Below are 16,868 nucleotides of genomic sequence, written 5' to 3' on the forward strand. Positions count from 1 at the left end.
TCACAGCCCACACAGCCCACACAGCCCTCACAGCCCACACAGCTCTCACAGCCCACACAGCTCTCACAGCTCTCACAGCCCACACAGCTCTCACAGCCCACACAGCTCTCACAGCCCACACAGCCCTCACAGCCCACACAGCTCTCACAGCCCACACAGCCCACACAGCCCTCACAGCCCACACAGCTCACACAGCCCACACAGCTCACACAGCCCACACAGCCCACACAGCTCTCACAGCCCACACAGCTCTCACAGCCCACACAGCTCTCACAGCCCACACAGCTCTCACAGCCCACACAGCTCTCACAGCCCACACAGCTCTCACAGCCCACACAGCTCTCACAGCCCACACAGCTCTCACAGCCCACACAGCTCTCACAGCCCACACAGCTCTCACAGCCCACACAGCTCTCACAGCCCACACAGCCCACACAGCTCTCACAGCCCACACAGCTCTCACAGCCCACACAGCTCTCACAGCCCACACAGCTCTCACAGCCCACACAGCTCTCACAGCCCACACAGCTCTCACAGCCCTCACAGCCCACACAGCTCTCACAGCCCACACAGCTCTCACAGCCCACACAGCTCTCACAGCCCACACAGCCCACACAGCCCACACAGCCCACACAGCCCACACAGCCCTCACAGCCCACACAGCCCACACAGCTCTCACAGCTCTCACAGCCCACACAGCTCACAGCCCACACAGCTCACAGCCCACACAGCTCTCACAGCCCACACAGCTCTCACAGCCCACACAGCTCTCACAGCCATCCGCCCACACAGCTGTCACAGCACAGCAGTTGCTCTCAGTGCAAGTGTGCACTGAAGCAGGTACTGTAGTAGAATTGGCCTATACCATGTACTGCACTGTGACATTTACACAGCACTTCATCCCCGGGCTGTGGAGCGCTCTGGTTTGCACGGAGATCCTAGGTGCAAAGGTTTAAGATGGCGTGGGTTCGAGCGTGACCAGTGCCTGTGATGCTGGGTGACGCGTGTGAGGTCTGGAGATGGGGACTCTGCGCAAGCGCAGATCGGCCCTCTTACGTGGCTGGTTATAATATACTACTTTGCACAAGCGCAGACATGCCCTGCCTCTTACATGGCTGCGCAGCCAAGTTTTAATGTGCTCCATTTTTTTTGCTGTTTGCAAAGTCCTCTTAGTCCTGCTGGCACGGAGTGGTGCATCTTCGGCGTTTCACCCTGTGCGAGATTTGTTGAAGGAAGGAACAGATAGGAGAGGGGCTGCTCCATGACACTGTGGTTTCCTTGACAGTGGTTGCTCACTTTTTTTTGCTGGGGAACGAACAGACAGGCTGACATTGCAGCACGCACACAGAAAGACGGACCTTAGACACTGCAGGCACACAGACAGACAGAGACTGCAGGCACACAGATAGACGGACACTGGAGGCACACAGATAGACGGACACTGCAGACACACAGACAGGCTGACATTGCACGCACACAGACAGACGGACACTGCAGGCACACACACAGACAGACGGACCACGGACACTGCAGGCAGGCAGACAGCCGATCACCGCAGGCACACAGATAGACGGACATTGCAATCAGACAGATGGACACTGCAGGCGCACAGACAGCGGGACACTACAGGCACACAGACAGCCGGACACTACAGGCACACAGACAGACGGACACTACAGGCACACAGACAGACGGACACTACAGGCACACAGACAGACTGACACTACAGGCACACAGACAGACGGACACTACAGGCACACAGACAGACGGACACTACAGGCACACAGACAGACGGACACTACAGGCACACAGACAGACGGACACTACAGGCACACAGACAGACGGACACTACAGGCACACAGACAGATGGACACTACAGGCACACAGACAGGCACCGTATCCTGGCCGGTTGACATTGTAAACCTAGACACAAGGGTTGTTTCTTATTCCTGCTGGCACGGAGTGGCGCATCTTCGGCGTTTCACCCGGTGCGAGATTTGTTGAAGGAAGGAACAGATAGGAGAGAGGCTGCTCCATGACACTGTGGTTGCCTTGACAGTAGGTGCTCACTTTCTTTTTGCTGGGGGAACGAACAGACAGGCTGACATTGCAGCACACACACAGAAAGACGGACGTTAGACACTGCAGGCACACAGACAGACAGAGACTGCAGGCACACAGACAGACGGACCTCGGACACTGCACGCACACAGACAGACGGACACTGCAGGCACACACACAGACAGACAGACGGACCACGGACACTGCAGGCAGGCAGACAGCCGATCACCGCAGGCACACAGACAGACGGACATTGCAATCTCACGATATGATTTGCATTGAATGCCCTTAGAAATCCAAGTTACTCTATACTGCTAATGCGCACCTGCAAAGCATTTCTATTCCAAATGACAAGGCTGCCAAAAATAGTAGATATAAAAAAAGCTAACTAAGAGTTTGCGCCCAATATTGCATAAAAAGGCAAGGCTAATCTACTTTAACCTGACATAATCGACGTGATGACTTTTACCAGTAATACTGAAGTAACACTCAATGAAATGAATGAAGTTACAACAACTCACTATGGAAATAGGCGAGTTTAAAAAAAAAAAAAGAAAAAAAAAAAAGTAGATGCATGCCTCATGAGCTGCACTCGTCGACGAAAAAAATTGTTAAAGTGGAGGCAGGCAGAGCACCGTCTTTGTCACAATTTCCCTTATGGCATGATTCGAAGCTAAGCAGGCCACACCCTCACCATGGGACCTGCCTGTGGAGCTGGAGGTATGTCTTTGACAAGAGACATTAAGTCGATGGAAGGAGGGGTTGCGACGATCTACATGACCAGGATTTTAAGTGTACATCACTTCTGTAAAATAGTTGTATACATGGGACCGGGTAGCATTGGCTACTGTGATGCAAATTCCTCGTGCTTACAGGTGCAAACAGAGGACGACAATACCGTTTTTGTGATGATTTAGGGAACAAAGTGGTTATGGGCGGAGGTGTCAGGGATGGACAGATAAGCGGGGTATTTTTGCAAGTCATATAAGCTGCCTTATAGAAGGGGGAGAAGAGCGCCGGCTAAGTGGGGTTGAACCATCCCATGATATATCAACCCCAACAGGAGGTGGGGCGGGGTTCTGGTTTAGGAGATAAAAGGAAAGTTCAATGCCCGAATGTGGCAGGTTTCAGGAACTATGTTTCTAGTGGGATCTGCCATAGTATGGGATAGACACGATGCGGTGTGCTTCGGAGTACGCGACTTGAAAATAGGGAGACTGGGTCATTGTCCAAGGTACCAATTATCTCTTGACGTCTCATAACACGGCGCAATGTAGTGAGATGGAGTGAGGCCCGGGCAATGGATTTGTAGGGCTACAATAATAGGGAGTACTCTATGGCACTTGTAGATACGAAGAGGTAGATTTAATCAGGAGTGCCAGCCCTTGAGTTTGAGAAGCTGGCGGGTAGTGTGAGGGAGCTTCTCGTCATAGTGTTTTACAGCCCATACAAGTGACAAGTAAACAGAAGAGGCGCAACACTCACCTGAAGTCCTTGTCGCTGGATGTCATTTTCTCCAGCAGGTTGGAGATATGGCAAGAGGCGCTCGCCATGTTCCTACGGAGTGGTGGAAACAGACAGGTAACTGGTTGGAAACGCTGACACCGGTGGCTTGTGCTACTCCTTTTGCCGGGACCCTCTACGCGGTCAGATCCCAAGATCTATTCTATTTCTTGCCCAAGGCCCCGTTGTAGGGGGGCGCGTCCCTCTTTTGGAGACTGTACACTGGGGGTTCCGGGCAGATGAGCCCGCCCGGCCTCCCCGTGGTGTCCGGATATCAACCCTGCTTTTACGTCCGGGGAGGGAGGGTAGGGGGCTCGCGGGCTGGGTGACAAACAGGTCTCCCCCCTCAGCGGCTTCGGTTGGTTCCCGGATGCTTCAAACAGTTCAGACAAGAAACAAGCACCTACGAGGACAGGGGGGGGGGGGCAGGGGAAGAGGACACGGACGGCAGGAGGGGGCGGGAGAGGACACGGACGGGGGGCGGGAGAAGAGGAGAGTCAAAACAAGCACCTACGAGGACAGGGGGGGGGGCGGAAGAGGACACAGACGGCGGGAGGGGGCGGGAGAGGACACGAATGGCGGGAGGGGGGCGGGAGAGGACACGAACGGCGGGAGGGGGGCGGGAGAGGACACGGACGGCGGGGCCCATTTACATCACCAGACCGTAGGACTGCCCACGCTGCAAGGGTGTCATTGGTGCACGGACTGCGGGGCCATTCATGCCTAAATAAACAAGCACCTACGAGGACAGGGGGGGGGGGGGGGGGGCTAAGGACATACGTGAGCTGAGTAAGACGTGCGCTGATAGGTTAGTGCTATTGTCAATGGTAAACAAACACGGAATGTTGGAGTCCGCCCTGTCGTGAAGTCATGAAGCCATTGTAGAACAGTGAAAACTGAAAATAACGATGCATAGACGTTCGCTGCATAGTGATGATAATGTCACCCTGAAATGGTAATAGTGAAAACAACATAGAAATGAACCAGTGACGGTGCCGAAGAACGTGAGCTTAGTAAGACATGCGCTGATAGGGTAGCGCTATTGCCAATGGTAAACAAACACGGAACGTTGGAGTCCGCCGCGCAGTGAAGTAATGAAGCCATTGTGCAATAGAGTTAGTGATGTGCACGCGTGCGCGAAAAAGTGCAGCTCACATGTTTTTCTTATCCGATGGGTGCAGTGCGGCTTCTTTAAGACAAGCACCTACGAGGACAGGGGGGGTGGGAGAGGACACGGACGGCGGGAGGGGGCGGGAGAGGACACAGGGGGCGTGAGGGTGGCGGGAGAGAACACGAACGGCGGGAGGGAGGCGGGAAACGTGCCGGGGAAAAACACTCACGATGCCCAGGACAGCAGCAAGCACGGCCCGGCCGGACCAGATTCGGGGGCGTTCCCGGCTTTTGGCTGACGTAGCATGACGTAGCCAAAAGCCAAAAATTCTCGGGAACGCCCCCGAATCTGGTACGGCCATGACGGACGCCTCTCTGTTCCAATGGCTAGCCTCCATTTATGGAGCTAGCCAATGGGACAGAGGGCGTATTCAAGGCACCCATACTAGAAACTACAGATTTCTCTGGAGGCGGAGCTTACAGCTCCGTTCCCCAGCGAAACCTAAAAAGGACTGAAGAGCCGTGAAGAGCTTACAAGAGAACGACACCCACTGGCTTGGCCCCAGCCCTACCGGCCTGTCTCCCCCTCAAACCTGCTCCTGCGAAATCCCAGTGTGTCCTGCAGCCAGCAACCTCAAGAAACCCGGAGGACCTGCCTGCCTTCACTTCTAAAGACTGCATCTCCCGTGAACACCGGATTTGTTTAAAGTGCAGCTTCTGGCACCAGCCATAGACTGCGAATTCAGTCCACGCTGCACCCGCCGAACCCGGCCCGACCTAGAGTGGAAAAACACCACGAGGTCACCCCGGCGCTCCTGACCAGAGATCCTGGTGACCCCTGACCTGCCTCAAGCCTCCAGCCGACGCCTGCAGCCTAAATCCAGAAGGCGTCCCTAACCGCGACCAGGAGCTGGTAAGAAGATCCGACCGAAAAAGGCACCCCTGCACCCGATGCCCCATGGCCTTGTGTGCCCAAACCGACGGTGCCTAATCAACCCTTAACTTCCCAACTTACCCTTAACTTCCAAAGTTGTGGTCAAGTTGTGGTCACACCCAGAAGTCCTTTGTCTCCATGCCTGCAGTGCTTTTGCAAACCGGAGGTTCTCTATAGAAAACAACAGGGCACCGACGTCGAAACAGCACTCTGCCCTCGGCCTCCCCAGTGCAGCTGAGGGTGCAGCTTTTGTGCTACTTTGTTTCCCCATTTGCCCTGACCCTATGAGCTTTGCTCCCACAACCCAGTGGCCTGCTTGCCAGCAGCCACCAACCGGAGGCCCCCATTCCCCATTGGATAACATTGGGCCTCAACACTCTGCACCATGCCGCCCTAGTGCCACTGAGGGTGCAACAACAGTGCATCACTGACCCTGGGGGAACCATGAGTCTAACCCCAGAACCTTAACTCCCACAGTCAATTACTTACCTGTGAATCGTTAACTTGTTTTTCCACTATAGGATAACATTGACAATTTTCTTCCAAAATGTTTTTAAGTGTGGAGTTTTGAAATCTACAAATATTGTTTAAAAATCGCACAAATAACCAAAAAGTATTTACCTACCTGTTTACAGGAAATGTCCTAGTACTGAATCCAGGTATCCAGCACTGAATAAGAAAAGTAACGTACAAAGTAACTTGCCTGTAATTTACTGAAAAAGGCTATTCATTTCAATGCACTGTTTTTCTTCCAAAAAACGACTAAGTGTTGAGTTTTGAAATCTGAAAATATTCTTTAATAATCATACGAATAACCAAAACGTAATTACTTACCTGTTTATAGGAAATGTCCCACTGCTGGATCTAGGTATCCAGCACGGAGTTAGAAAAGTAACGTAAAAAGTAACTTACCTGTAATTTACTGAAAAAGCCTATTAATTTCAATGTACTGTATTTGCTAAGTGTTGCATCCTACTGCATCCCCAGTAAGTCAAACAAAGTACAAGTTCTATTGCATTGTCAAACTGTTCTACATCCAGTAATTTATTACTGAAAAGTATTTAATGCTTACCTGTGCCAGGCTTGCTTGGTTCTAAAAATAAAACAACAGTATATATTTTTTATACAAATACAATTGGCCTAGAGTTTGGTTATTGAATGGGTGAATACATTTGCTGACTGAGCGTGTACATCAAATGCTTAACACAGTCCTCTGATACTGCCTTACTGCTCGACCACTCTACCACAGTAGAGTGTGAGGCTATATATAAAACTTTAACCTCTGCCTATCTCTGGGGTCACTTGGTCTCTATACACACTATACCTCATTTTGGTGTAGTATATATAGAGCCAGTTTCCTACATCTGTCCACTGGCCCTTCCTGGAGCAGAAGCTCAGGAGGATCTGCTTTGGTCCACAATTTAGGAGCTGGGTGGTGCAGTTATACAAAAACCCTGTGGCCTCAGTTGGGGTAAAATGGGAAAATATCAGAGGAATTCCCTATAGAGAGACCAAACTCTCCCAGTTATTGTTAGCCCCTACACTGGAATCTCTAACTTGCGTAGTTACACAACACCCAAAAATACACTAGTTCCGTATTTCGCCCTGCAATGCCACAGAAGAAAAACGGTGTCTTTATGCAGATGACATACTCCTAGATGTGACAGAACCTGACATCATCCTACCCTTTGAGGTAGTGGAAACTTATGGGGCCTACTCAGGTAATAGCATCAACTGGAGCAAATCAGTGTTATGTCCCACAGGTTAACGTGCCAATCCAGCCTCTATTGCAGCGTCTCCGACTCTCCACAGAGAGTTTTATTTAGGAATTTTCATGACTACTCACAGGGAGGTCTGCGCCCAACGCAATATTAGAAGAGTAAATACGAACTTCCAGACGGATGTTGACCGGTGGAGAGGGTTCCCCCTTACACTGATGGGGCTTGCAGCATTGTTTAAAATGATCACCATGCCAAAATTGCTGTATGCACTTCAAAACACTTAATCCGATACCACAGTCAGTGTTCACTAGAGTCAATGGAGGGTTACGAATACTATTATGGGATGGTGACCACACCAGAATATCGCTTTGCACCCTGTCCCAATACAATGGTGGCATAGCACACCCCGATATTCGGGGTTACTATTGGGCAGCCTATTCAATTTGAAGCAATGATCATCTTTACTCCCCCACAGGACCACCCGATGTTTCGATTGGAACGTGCAGAGCTGGAGATATGCACACACCTACACTATTTATATGGGGCAATGGCGCGCTCGCACACTCTAGCACCGGCAGCACAAGTTTCCTTGCAGGCATGGCACAAGGCTACGAAAACTCTGGGAGGGGCTCAGAAGCTCACCTGGGAGAAGCCTCTCTGGAGGGGTAGATGGTTAGGGGAGTTCTCTGAGCTACGTGGCTTTGAGGCCTGGGACAGAATAGGAATCCCCAAACTAGGAGACATACTCGAGAAGGGGACGCTTATGTCATTCCCTTCGATGGGGCGGGGGTACCAATTGCAGCATATCCAATTTTTAAAATATGCACAATTACACCATGCATGGGAGATGGAGGGTTTGGAGGAGTTGGACATGCTAGAATATGTCCCCCTTGGAGGGGCACATCCTGATGGAGGTACTTGGTAGAGGTGTGGTGTAGCAGACATACAGGACCATACACAACAACATTCCTGACTCACTGGGGCACTTGAGGGAGGGATGGACATGGGATCTGGGTGTAATCGAGGACTTCGATTTGGAGGCAGCCTTGCTGCACCCCCGGGAAGTGGCGATCAAGTTACATCTGTGTCTTATTTAGTTTAAGGTTTAAGACAAGGTCTATCATGATTGCCAAAAACTGCATACCATGGGCAAGGCTCCCACTCCCATGTGCCTGAGATGCACAGGGGAAAAGGTTCCTTTATGCACACAATATGGGACACCCTCCCTTTCAGAAATACTGGAAAGAGATCACGCTGGGGTTTTCGCACATACTGGAGGAACAACTCCCATTTGGCCCCAAATACATTATACTGGGGATTCCCAATGATGTAGCTCTCCCTCAAGCCAAACTCCTGTTTAGCGCATTGGGCCTAGTGGTGACCAAAAGAGATATTGCACTGTACCAGAGTGCTCCGGAAACACCCTCTCTACAAGAAAAGCGATGTGGAATTGACATTTACATGGCAGGCGAAGTGCTGACATTGCCCCCGTAAAGTCCTTAAGATCTGGGGATGGTGGAGGGCATATTATGTACTAGACACAGTGAGTGATAGCGCTGCCATATCTGCACTTCAAGGAGGTGGTGAGACACAGGTGGATTAGGAATGGGAGGGCTAGTTATTCACATTTGCATCTGATATGCTTTCATGTGGCGGCACTGCATGTTTTAATGTCTGGAGAACTGTTCAGTTCGATACACAATCACTCTTGCATAGCTCTGGTGCATACTAGCAGTACCGGGCGCTTGTTGCGCAAGAATGTCAAATGTTTCTACTTTGATGATTCATCCATGAAAAAAAGATACATTTAAAGAAATGGAGAATCTGTCTAAACCTATACTAGGCAACATCAAAATAAACTAAAAGTCCACTTCTGACAGAAAGTCACAAAAAATGAATGCAGGTATAGTCTTTGCATTGATGCAGCTATTGACTTTCAGGAATTCACAAGAGATTACAAAAGTAGGCTTTCAACTATCCTCATATCAAACTTTTGAGAATTTCAATTCAGTATGAGCAAATATACACACACATAGTTGCTCATGAAAAATGTATCTGAAATACATTTTTCAACCATTTCCAGTGTGTGAAGAGAATAGAGCGATTAGAAAGAGTTTGGGGATTACTTTAATCATTTGAGGGTGCACACAGACTGACAGAGGATACCAATCTTGGGATTACCACTTCCTGCCAACTTCCGGCCTCTATGTGGAGATTTGCAGAAAGGTGGCAAAATCAGAGCCTGTCTAGAATAGAAACTGTGCTACTCAGAGAGACTATTATCAGAGCTTTGATATAACAAGAACACTGCCATAATTTGTCAATATGCTGCATAGTAAAAACAGAGAAAAGTGGATTTTTTTTATTGTATTTTTTTTTTAACAGGGCATGTAGATATCTGAAGCATCTTCTTTCAACATGTGGGTATTTTATCAAATTCACTACCTGTGCATGTATCGCCGCGGCCAGGGCGACTGACGCTGGAATCTGGGGATCACGGTTCGATCCCCGGCTCCATCGGCAGGTTATCCCAGCACCATGCAACTCTGGGCAATAGCTTGCTTAATCTTCCCGACGGCCCCCAGCGCCTAGAGACCATTACGGGTGATTGTGCGCTTTACAAAGGTGGATTATTATTATATACACACCTACAAAACATTTCTTTTAAAATGAGAATTACTGTGCCTCTTTATCAAAAACTAGGTTTCTTCCAGCTTTGAAAAGAAGGCTGCCAAACTCTTACCAAAAGCTTCTTGCCAAACCAAGGGCTGAAAAGATTTTCCTTTCCTATCCCTTGTGCTGCTAGCTGCTATGCCTTAGTGCAGTGGCCCTTACCTCCATAACCATGCTCAGCATGCCCTGCATTCGCCCCGCAGTTTTAAATCGTTTCGGGTTCCTTCCGATAGCTGTTAGCACCTTCTCAACAAAGTCTGGACTGTGAATGGATTCGGCCCAGATGGGCCCACCCAACTGGAGAAGGGAATAAACAGGGAGGAGAAAGCTTTGAATTCTTTCAATCGGTATTCTGGCCTGACCCAAAAATGTTTACTATTTTTGTACTTCAATGCTTATTTCAATGAAAACGTCAGTATGTTTTATCTCAGATTTGACAACAGAAAATAGTTCAAAAGACATGTTGGTGCAGTGCAGTGGTTCCACTGCAGAAATACATACAAGTTCAAAAAAGACGCACACGACACTCCACAACACCGGACCAGCATACCTCAACAGCCAATTCAGCCTCTACACCCCCACCTGCCAGCTCCGCTCCGCCGACCGCGCCCTCGCCACCATCCCCCGCATCCGAAGAGTGACCGCCGGCGGCAGACCATTCTCCCACTTTGCCGCCAAAACATGGAACACCCTCCCCATCCTCCTGTGGCAGACCGAAGACCTTCTAACCTTCAGGAGACTTCTCAAGACCTGGCTCTTCGTACAGTAGCAGCCCCCCCCCCCCCCCCAAGCGCCTTGAGACCCTCACAGGTATGTAGTGCGCTTTATAAATGCTATGATTGATTGATTGACTGAACTGCTAGGATGCTCACGTTGGGTGAAAACAAAATGGTTCTACCTGGTGCTTCTGCTGGCAATGTTCACAGCTCATCCCAACAGGTGGTCCGGATCCCGCTGAATACTTGAAGCTTTCATGGGAGTAAGAAAACAAGATTAAACCACAAGTAAAAGCTCAGCGTTTGTGTATAGCGTCTCGGTCTCTGAATGACCCTAAACAGAAGCTATGAAATAATGTAAATTAACATACTGTGTTTAGGTCTTTCAAACGTTTGGCTTTCAAGGCCAGTGGTCTGCGCCTAGTGGTTGCTGTCTTGTTGGAAGATGTCCTTGGTATTATAGCATTTGAATTGCTCTGCAGCATTTAAAGTGAGCACCACCTAACAAGCTTAAATTAGTCTGAAGAATTTTAATGAAAGCAATATGTCCTATAAGATTACAGCGTTTAAAAGTGCTAATTTTGACTGCTAAATGTAGACTGAAAAACTACATTAGAAACATTCAGGCGGTTCCATTATAATGATCCGATTGGGGTGTTCTAAAACCTGTACTGTAGGCTAGGCAAGTTTCTGTTCCTATTCAATACTTTACCTCTCTGCCCAAGGACAAGGATACTGATTGTAATGCACAGGGTCTGTGAACTGGACAGCTATTAGTTCAGAAAGCAAAACTCACTCTTAACAGCCATAGCTAAGCAACAACTACCTAAAACAGAGGTTCAGGTGAGAGGATCTAACCCAGTGCCAAAGAGGGTAGAGAACTCAAAAAGCCCTGCAGTTCTGAGTTAAAGGATGTTTCTGGTACCAGTTTATCCCCTTACAAATTGACCTCAAAATGTTCTGAATCAACACAGGAAGTGTCCTAAATAGTACATTTGTGCACAGGAGAGTAGGTTGAGCAGATGAGATCTTGCGTGCAAGTCTACAAAACAATGCTCTATGTATCTTTGCAAAAAAAATATTGAAGTGTTGTTGAAAACTACATAATATATTCTCCTTAATCTAAACCCCACTTAACCCTGTAGCTGTTGGGGCAATTCACTAATAACTAAGATACGCTGTGTGGATTCAGTCACATTACCAGAGAATTCTGTGTGGAAATGTGGATATTTGTAGCTTCTGCAAATACCTTTAGCTTCAGTGTAGGAACCTTGTTGTAGGATCAAAAGGAATGTATTTTTACTAAACAATGAAGAGCAACAAATTGCAGGTACAAATTCTCCTCTCGAGTATGGGTGGGAAGTGTAAGTGACCATCCATGCTAGGTCCACCCCATTTCCCTCTCAGAAGAAACCCCCACCACCCAGAATCCCAGCAACATGCAGGGCATAGCCCCTTCAGGTACACTTACTTGCTTCCGTGGCTGGTCATCTTGCCCATTCTTTGTAGGTGGAAGGTGCCACAGCCGGCACAATTGTACACCAGTGCTTGTTTACTATAAAGAGAAAGCAGTAAGGGGATACTGGCATCAAGGAGAGGTAGGGGTGTGAAGTGAGGTGATTGACACATATATGAACTCCAGCCAAAGAAATATGAAGGCAGGAGAAGATGGACTGCACATCGTAGCACCAACGTCTAAGCTGTGAAGTACCTGTTTCTAAACACTCAACCGGAAGACAGATCACAGGGGAGCCACAGGTTTGGCCAGGGTTTACATGGAGCAAACAGACCACACAGAGAGGCTGAAATCTATAGCAAACCGATAGGGTCGGGGGGAGAGATGGAACTTGCGGGGGTGAAGTGATAAGAGGCTAAAGTTCTCATGGCCCAATGGGGAGTATCTGCAGCAGCTTCCCTACCATTGAGAAGGCTTGGTAGCAGAGACTTCAATCAAACTTTATCTTGCAACAGTACTCCTGAGAATAGAAAATGAGCACCTGCCCTCATTTTGCGCTCCTTACCTGGCAGAGGACTTGACCTTGGCCTGTCCAGTGAAGACCCTTACAAACACCCGAATGTAGAAGTCAGCACTAATAGATAGCAATGGGACAATGTAACGCTGGTAGCAGTTGGCACGGAGGTCCAAACTGTGTAGAATGATCCTCAGGGCCTGGTGGACCAAGAAAAGCAGACGTTAAGCATGTGCTGGGGCAGAAGTCTATAGGGGAGCAAAAGACAACTCATTGAGCTCTCAAAGGCCAACCACATGTTACAGGACATTAACTGTGCTGATGCACAGGGGCTGATGGGACTGAGAACAAGCATTTGCAATGCAATAGGCCTCGCATTACTGAAATTTGAGCTATTGGTGTTGCAAATAATGTTTTAGATTTTTATTTTTTGTAAATCAATATCCCAGCAGTAGCATAAGTAACTGAAGAGAACCCATGAAGGAAAGGAAAGAAAAGGGTGCAGGACCATAGGCTGTTACTAGATGTTCCTATTGAGTTGAAAAATGACCTCTATTAGCTATGTACGGTCCTGCACCATTAATGCTATTATAAAGTGAAAGATTGCAGCTGAGCATACGTTTCTATTTGTTTTTATTTAAAGGTATATTTGTGTTAGCCGGCATTTAAAAATTGCACTATTAGAATAAACAACAATGGTGCATTTTTAAAAACGCAAACTAAAAAAAATCTCACTCCCAATAAAACCAAATGGAAACATATAGTGAGCTGCGATCTTTCTCTTTGTAATTGCATTAATGATGTAGTACCTAATGTGGCTAATAGAGGTCCCTTTACAACTCCACAGGGATACCTAGTAAGAGCCTGTGGTACTGCAATTTTTTCTTGCTTCGTGTCTTTCATGTTATTACTTATTGTACTGCTGGAATATTTCTTATAAAAAAGTAATAATTAACAAGCATTGCCATTTGCGATGCAAATAGCTCAAACTTTCAGTAAATCAAGACCTATTTCACCAGCTACTAAAAATGTGGTACATTGCAGGAGAGCGTGTTATGCCAGCGACAACCAGTAAGAGAAAGTCATTTAAGAAAATAGTGCTTAAGAACATAAATAAGACATACCAAGCAACGACGCATGTAACAGGGGCAGTTCTCATGGGAGGTCACAAGGGGAGAAGAGGCGGTACTAAGGAGGGACCTAATAACCCTATTCCTGAATTAAAAGCCACCATTTAACTGACGTAGCCGGCACAGAGACTGACGTAAAGTGTAGTGTGATGTTTCCCTGAGATGACCAGGATTCCGCCGGATCCCTGGTTTTAAATCCACAAGACTCCTCCGTCCATGCACCAGTGGGTGGCTATATGTGGGTTGAAAGACTTCTTGCAATCTCTAGTTGTCATGAAGTAGCTTGGTTAGCAGCTTCATACCAGCCTGCGAGAGTTCGGCAGATCAGCTGGGGGCTGTGGACAAATCATCCTGTGTCCAGTATTATGCAGCTAAACCACATCGACTAAACCACATCGACAGAGGGAGCCCAACAAATCAAATGACAGCCACCGCTCAGCAAGACGGCCAGATATCAAGCAGCTGGAATTGAAATAGGATGTCCAGTGCGGCGCTCCCAGACAGCTTGGCCTGTGTGCAGTCTGAGGGCCACATCCACTTCTAGTCCCAAAGAAATGTGAGCTACCATACCAACTAAGTATTCGGTACAGCTCTGCAAGCTTGAACATATAACCCCTGCATTAGCCAAGGACGACTCTTGGGTCATGGCGGCCGGGGGGACTCTTGGGTCATGGCGGCCGGGGGAACTCTTGGGTCATGGCGGCCGGGGGAACTCTTGGGTCATGGCGGCCGGGGGAACTCTTGGGTCATGGCGGCCGGGGGAACTCTTGGGTCATGGCGGCCGGGGGAACTCTTGGGTCATGGCGGCCGGGGGAACTCTTGGGTCATGGCGGCCGGGGGAACTCTTGGGTCATGGCGGCCGGGGGAACTCTTGGGTCATGGCGGCCGGGGGAACTCTTGGGTCATGGCGGCCGGGGGAACTCTTGGGTCATGGCGGCCGGGGGAACTCTTGGGTCATGGCGGCCGGGGGAACTCTTGGGTCATGGCGGCCGGGGGAACTCTTGGGTCATATCGGCCGGGGGAACTCTTGGGTCATGGCGGCGGAGGAACTCTTGGGTCATGGCGGCGGAGGAACTCTTGGGTCATGGCGGCGGAGGAACTCTTGGGTCATGGCGGCAGAGGAACTCTTGGGTCATGGCGGCGGAGGAACTCTTGGGTCATGGCGGCGGAGGAACTCTTGGGTCATGGCGGCGGAGGAACTCTTGGGTCATGGTGAGACTCTTGGGTCATGGTGCTACCATGAACAATGGCATGGCGGCGGGGGAACTCTTGGGTCATGGCAGCGGGGGAACTCTTGGGTCATGGCAGCGGAGGAACTCTTGGGTCATGGTGAGACTCTTGGGTCATGGTGAGACTCTTGGGTCATGGTGAGACTCTTGGGTCATGGTGGCGGGGGGAAATCTTGGGTCATGGTGGCGGGGGGAAAACTCTTGGGTCATGGTGGCGGGGGGAAAACTCTTGGGTCATGGTGGCGGGGGGGAACTCTTGGGTCATGGTGGCGGGGGGGGGGGGAACTCTTGGGTCATGGTGGCGGGGGGGGAACTCTTGGGTCATGGTGGCGGGGGGGGGGGAACTCTTGGGTCATGGTGGCGGGGGGGGGGGGGAACTCTTGGGTCATGGTGGCGGGGGGAACTCTTGGGTCATGGTGGCGGGGGGAACTCTTGGGTCTTGGGTCCTATTTGATGATAAAGGCACTTGGGGTGCCCAACATAAGGCCAAATCAAATGCAGTGAGTAGATCGGCAGGAGCCATCTTGAATTTTGCTAGAAAATTGGGTTCAAGACCGACGAGCGCGATCCTCAAAGTATATAATGCTAAGAGTATCGCGATCGCCAACTACGGGGCTTCAATCTGGGGAAACACAAATCCTGTCCTTATCCAAAGGGCAGAGAACAGGTTTTTAAGATCATTACTTTCTGTTCCCCAGTCTACCCCCACTTTTACTATTCATTCAGAATTGGGTCTTGGGTATGTCTCAGACGTCATAAAATCTGCCCCTGTCATTTCCTGGTTAAAAACCTGGTTAAATGAAGAGATTTCTTTAAATCATAAAATTCTAGAAGATTGTTTAAATATGGATGGAGCACTTAAGATCCCATGGATGTTATATGTGAAACATATGTTAGCGCAGGTGGGACGTATCGACCTTTTTAATTCCCCCGAGAGCATACGGAAGGAGGATGTTAAAACAATCAAGGAATCACTGATGAACCTTTTTATAACAGAGCGAGAGGAAATTGAACTTAAGAAAATGACAGTAAGGAGGAACTTTATGCTCAAAACTGTCCCAGGTCCAGAACCTTACCTGGTATTTGTAAATAATCCATTCCACCGCTTTCTTTTAATTAGATTTCGTTTGAATTTAATACATTTTTTATTGGGCACCTACTATAGATGGGATACCTCTGATAATAACAAACCTTGTGATCGTGACAACTTTTCACCCCAGGACACTTTACATTTTATTATGTTCTGTGACCACTATGATAAAATCAGAAGGAAATATCTTGTTCCCATCCTTAGAGAGGCCCGCTTTCTACAAGTTAGGCCTGCACTCTTATTCCTGCAACTTTTGCACAATGCACATGTCACTTTCCATGTTGCAAATTTTTTAGTAGCAGGAGTACGCATTAACAAGAAGCGCAGCAAAAGCAATAATGGATTGATTATAAACGAAATTTCTTAAATGCAACCTCAATAAGACTATAGATACATTGATGTTTTAAATGCTTTTATTGTATCTTTTAACTTTGCTGAATGTATACATCAATTGTTTATGCACATGTCACTTTACATCACTCTGATGATATGACTTATGAACTATCATGTATATATATGTAATTATTTTTCTTGTGATTGTTTAACTTTTTGTATGTAATCTTTGAAATGTACCCTGTGTCGTTTTATGATTTTTAAAAATCGAATAAAAGTGATTGACTGACTGGGTCATGGTGGCGGGGGGAACTCTTGGGTCATGGTGGCGGGGGGGAACTCTTGGGTCATGGTGGCGGGGGGGGACTCTTGGGTCATGGTGGCGGGGGGGGGGACTC

The 16,868-nt window shown here is 48.6% G+C and overlaps 1 protein-coding gene across 6 annotated transcripts in view; it reads right to left on the minus strand.

Annotated features, from left to right (window-relative positions):
• The window catches only part of TRMT1 (tRNA methyltransferase 1), a 107,798-nt gene that overhangs the window by 56,291 nt on the left and 34,639 nt on the right, over positions 1–16,868 (minus strand). For all 6 annotated transcript variants that reach the window (XM_086961838.1, XM_086961830.1, XM_086961844.1 and 3 more), the window contains exons 8-11: positions 12,740–12,888; positions 12,190–12,273; positions 10,901–10,970; positions 10,165–10,299 (exon numbers count right to left, since the gene is read on the minus strand). In XM_086961838.1, the coding sequence (XP_086817964.1) occupies positions 10,165–10,299; positions 10,901–10,970; positions 12,190–12,273; positions 12,740–12,888 (438 nt within the window). The remainder of the gene's footprint in view (positions 1–10,164; positions 10,300–10,900; positions 10,971–12,189; positions 12,274–12,739; positions 12,889–16,868) is intronic.

The sequence above is a fragment of the Lissotriton vulgaris genome, chromosome 1_1 (assembly GCF_964263255.1).
Source record: "Lissotriton vulgaris chromosome 1_1, aLisVul1.2, whole genome shotgun sequence".
Lineage (NCBI taxonomy): Eukaryota > Metazoa > Chordata > Amphibia > Caudata > Salamandridae > Lissotriton > Lissotriton vulgaris.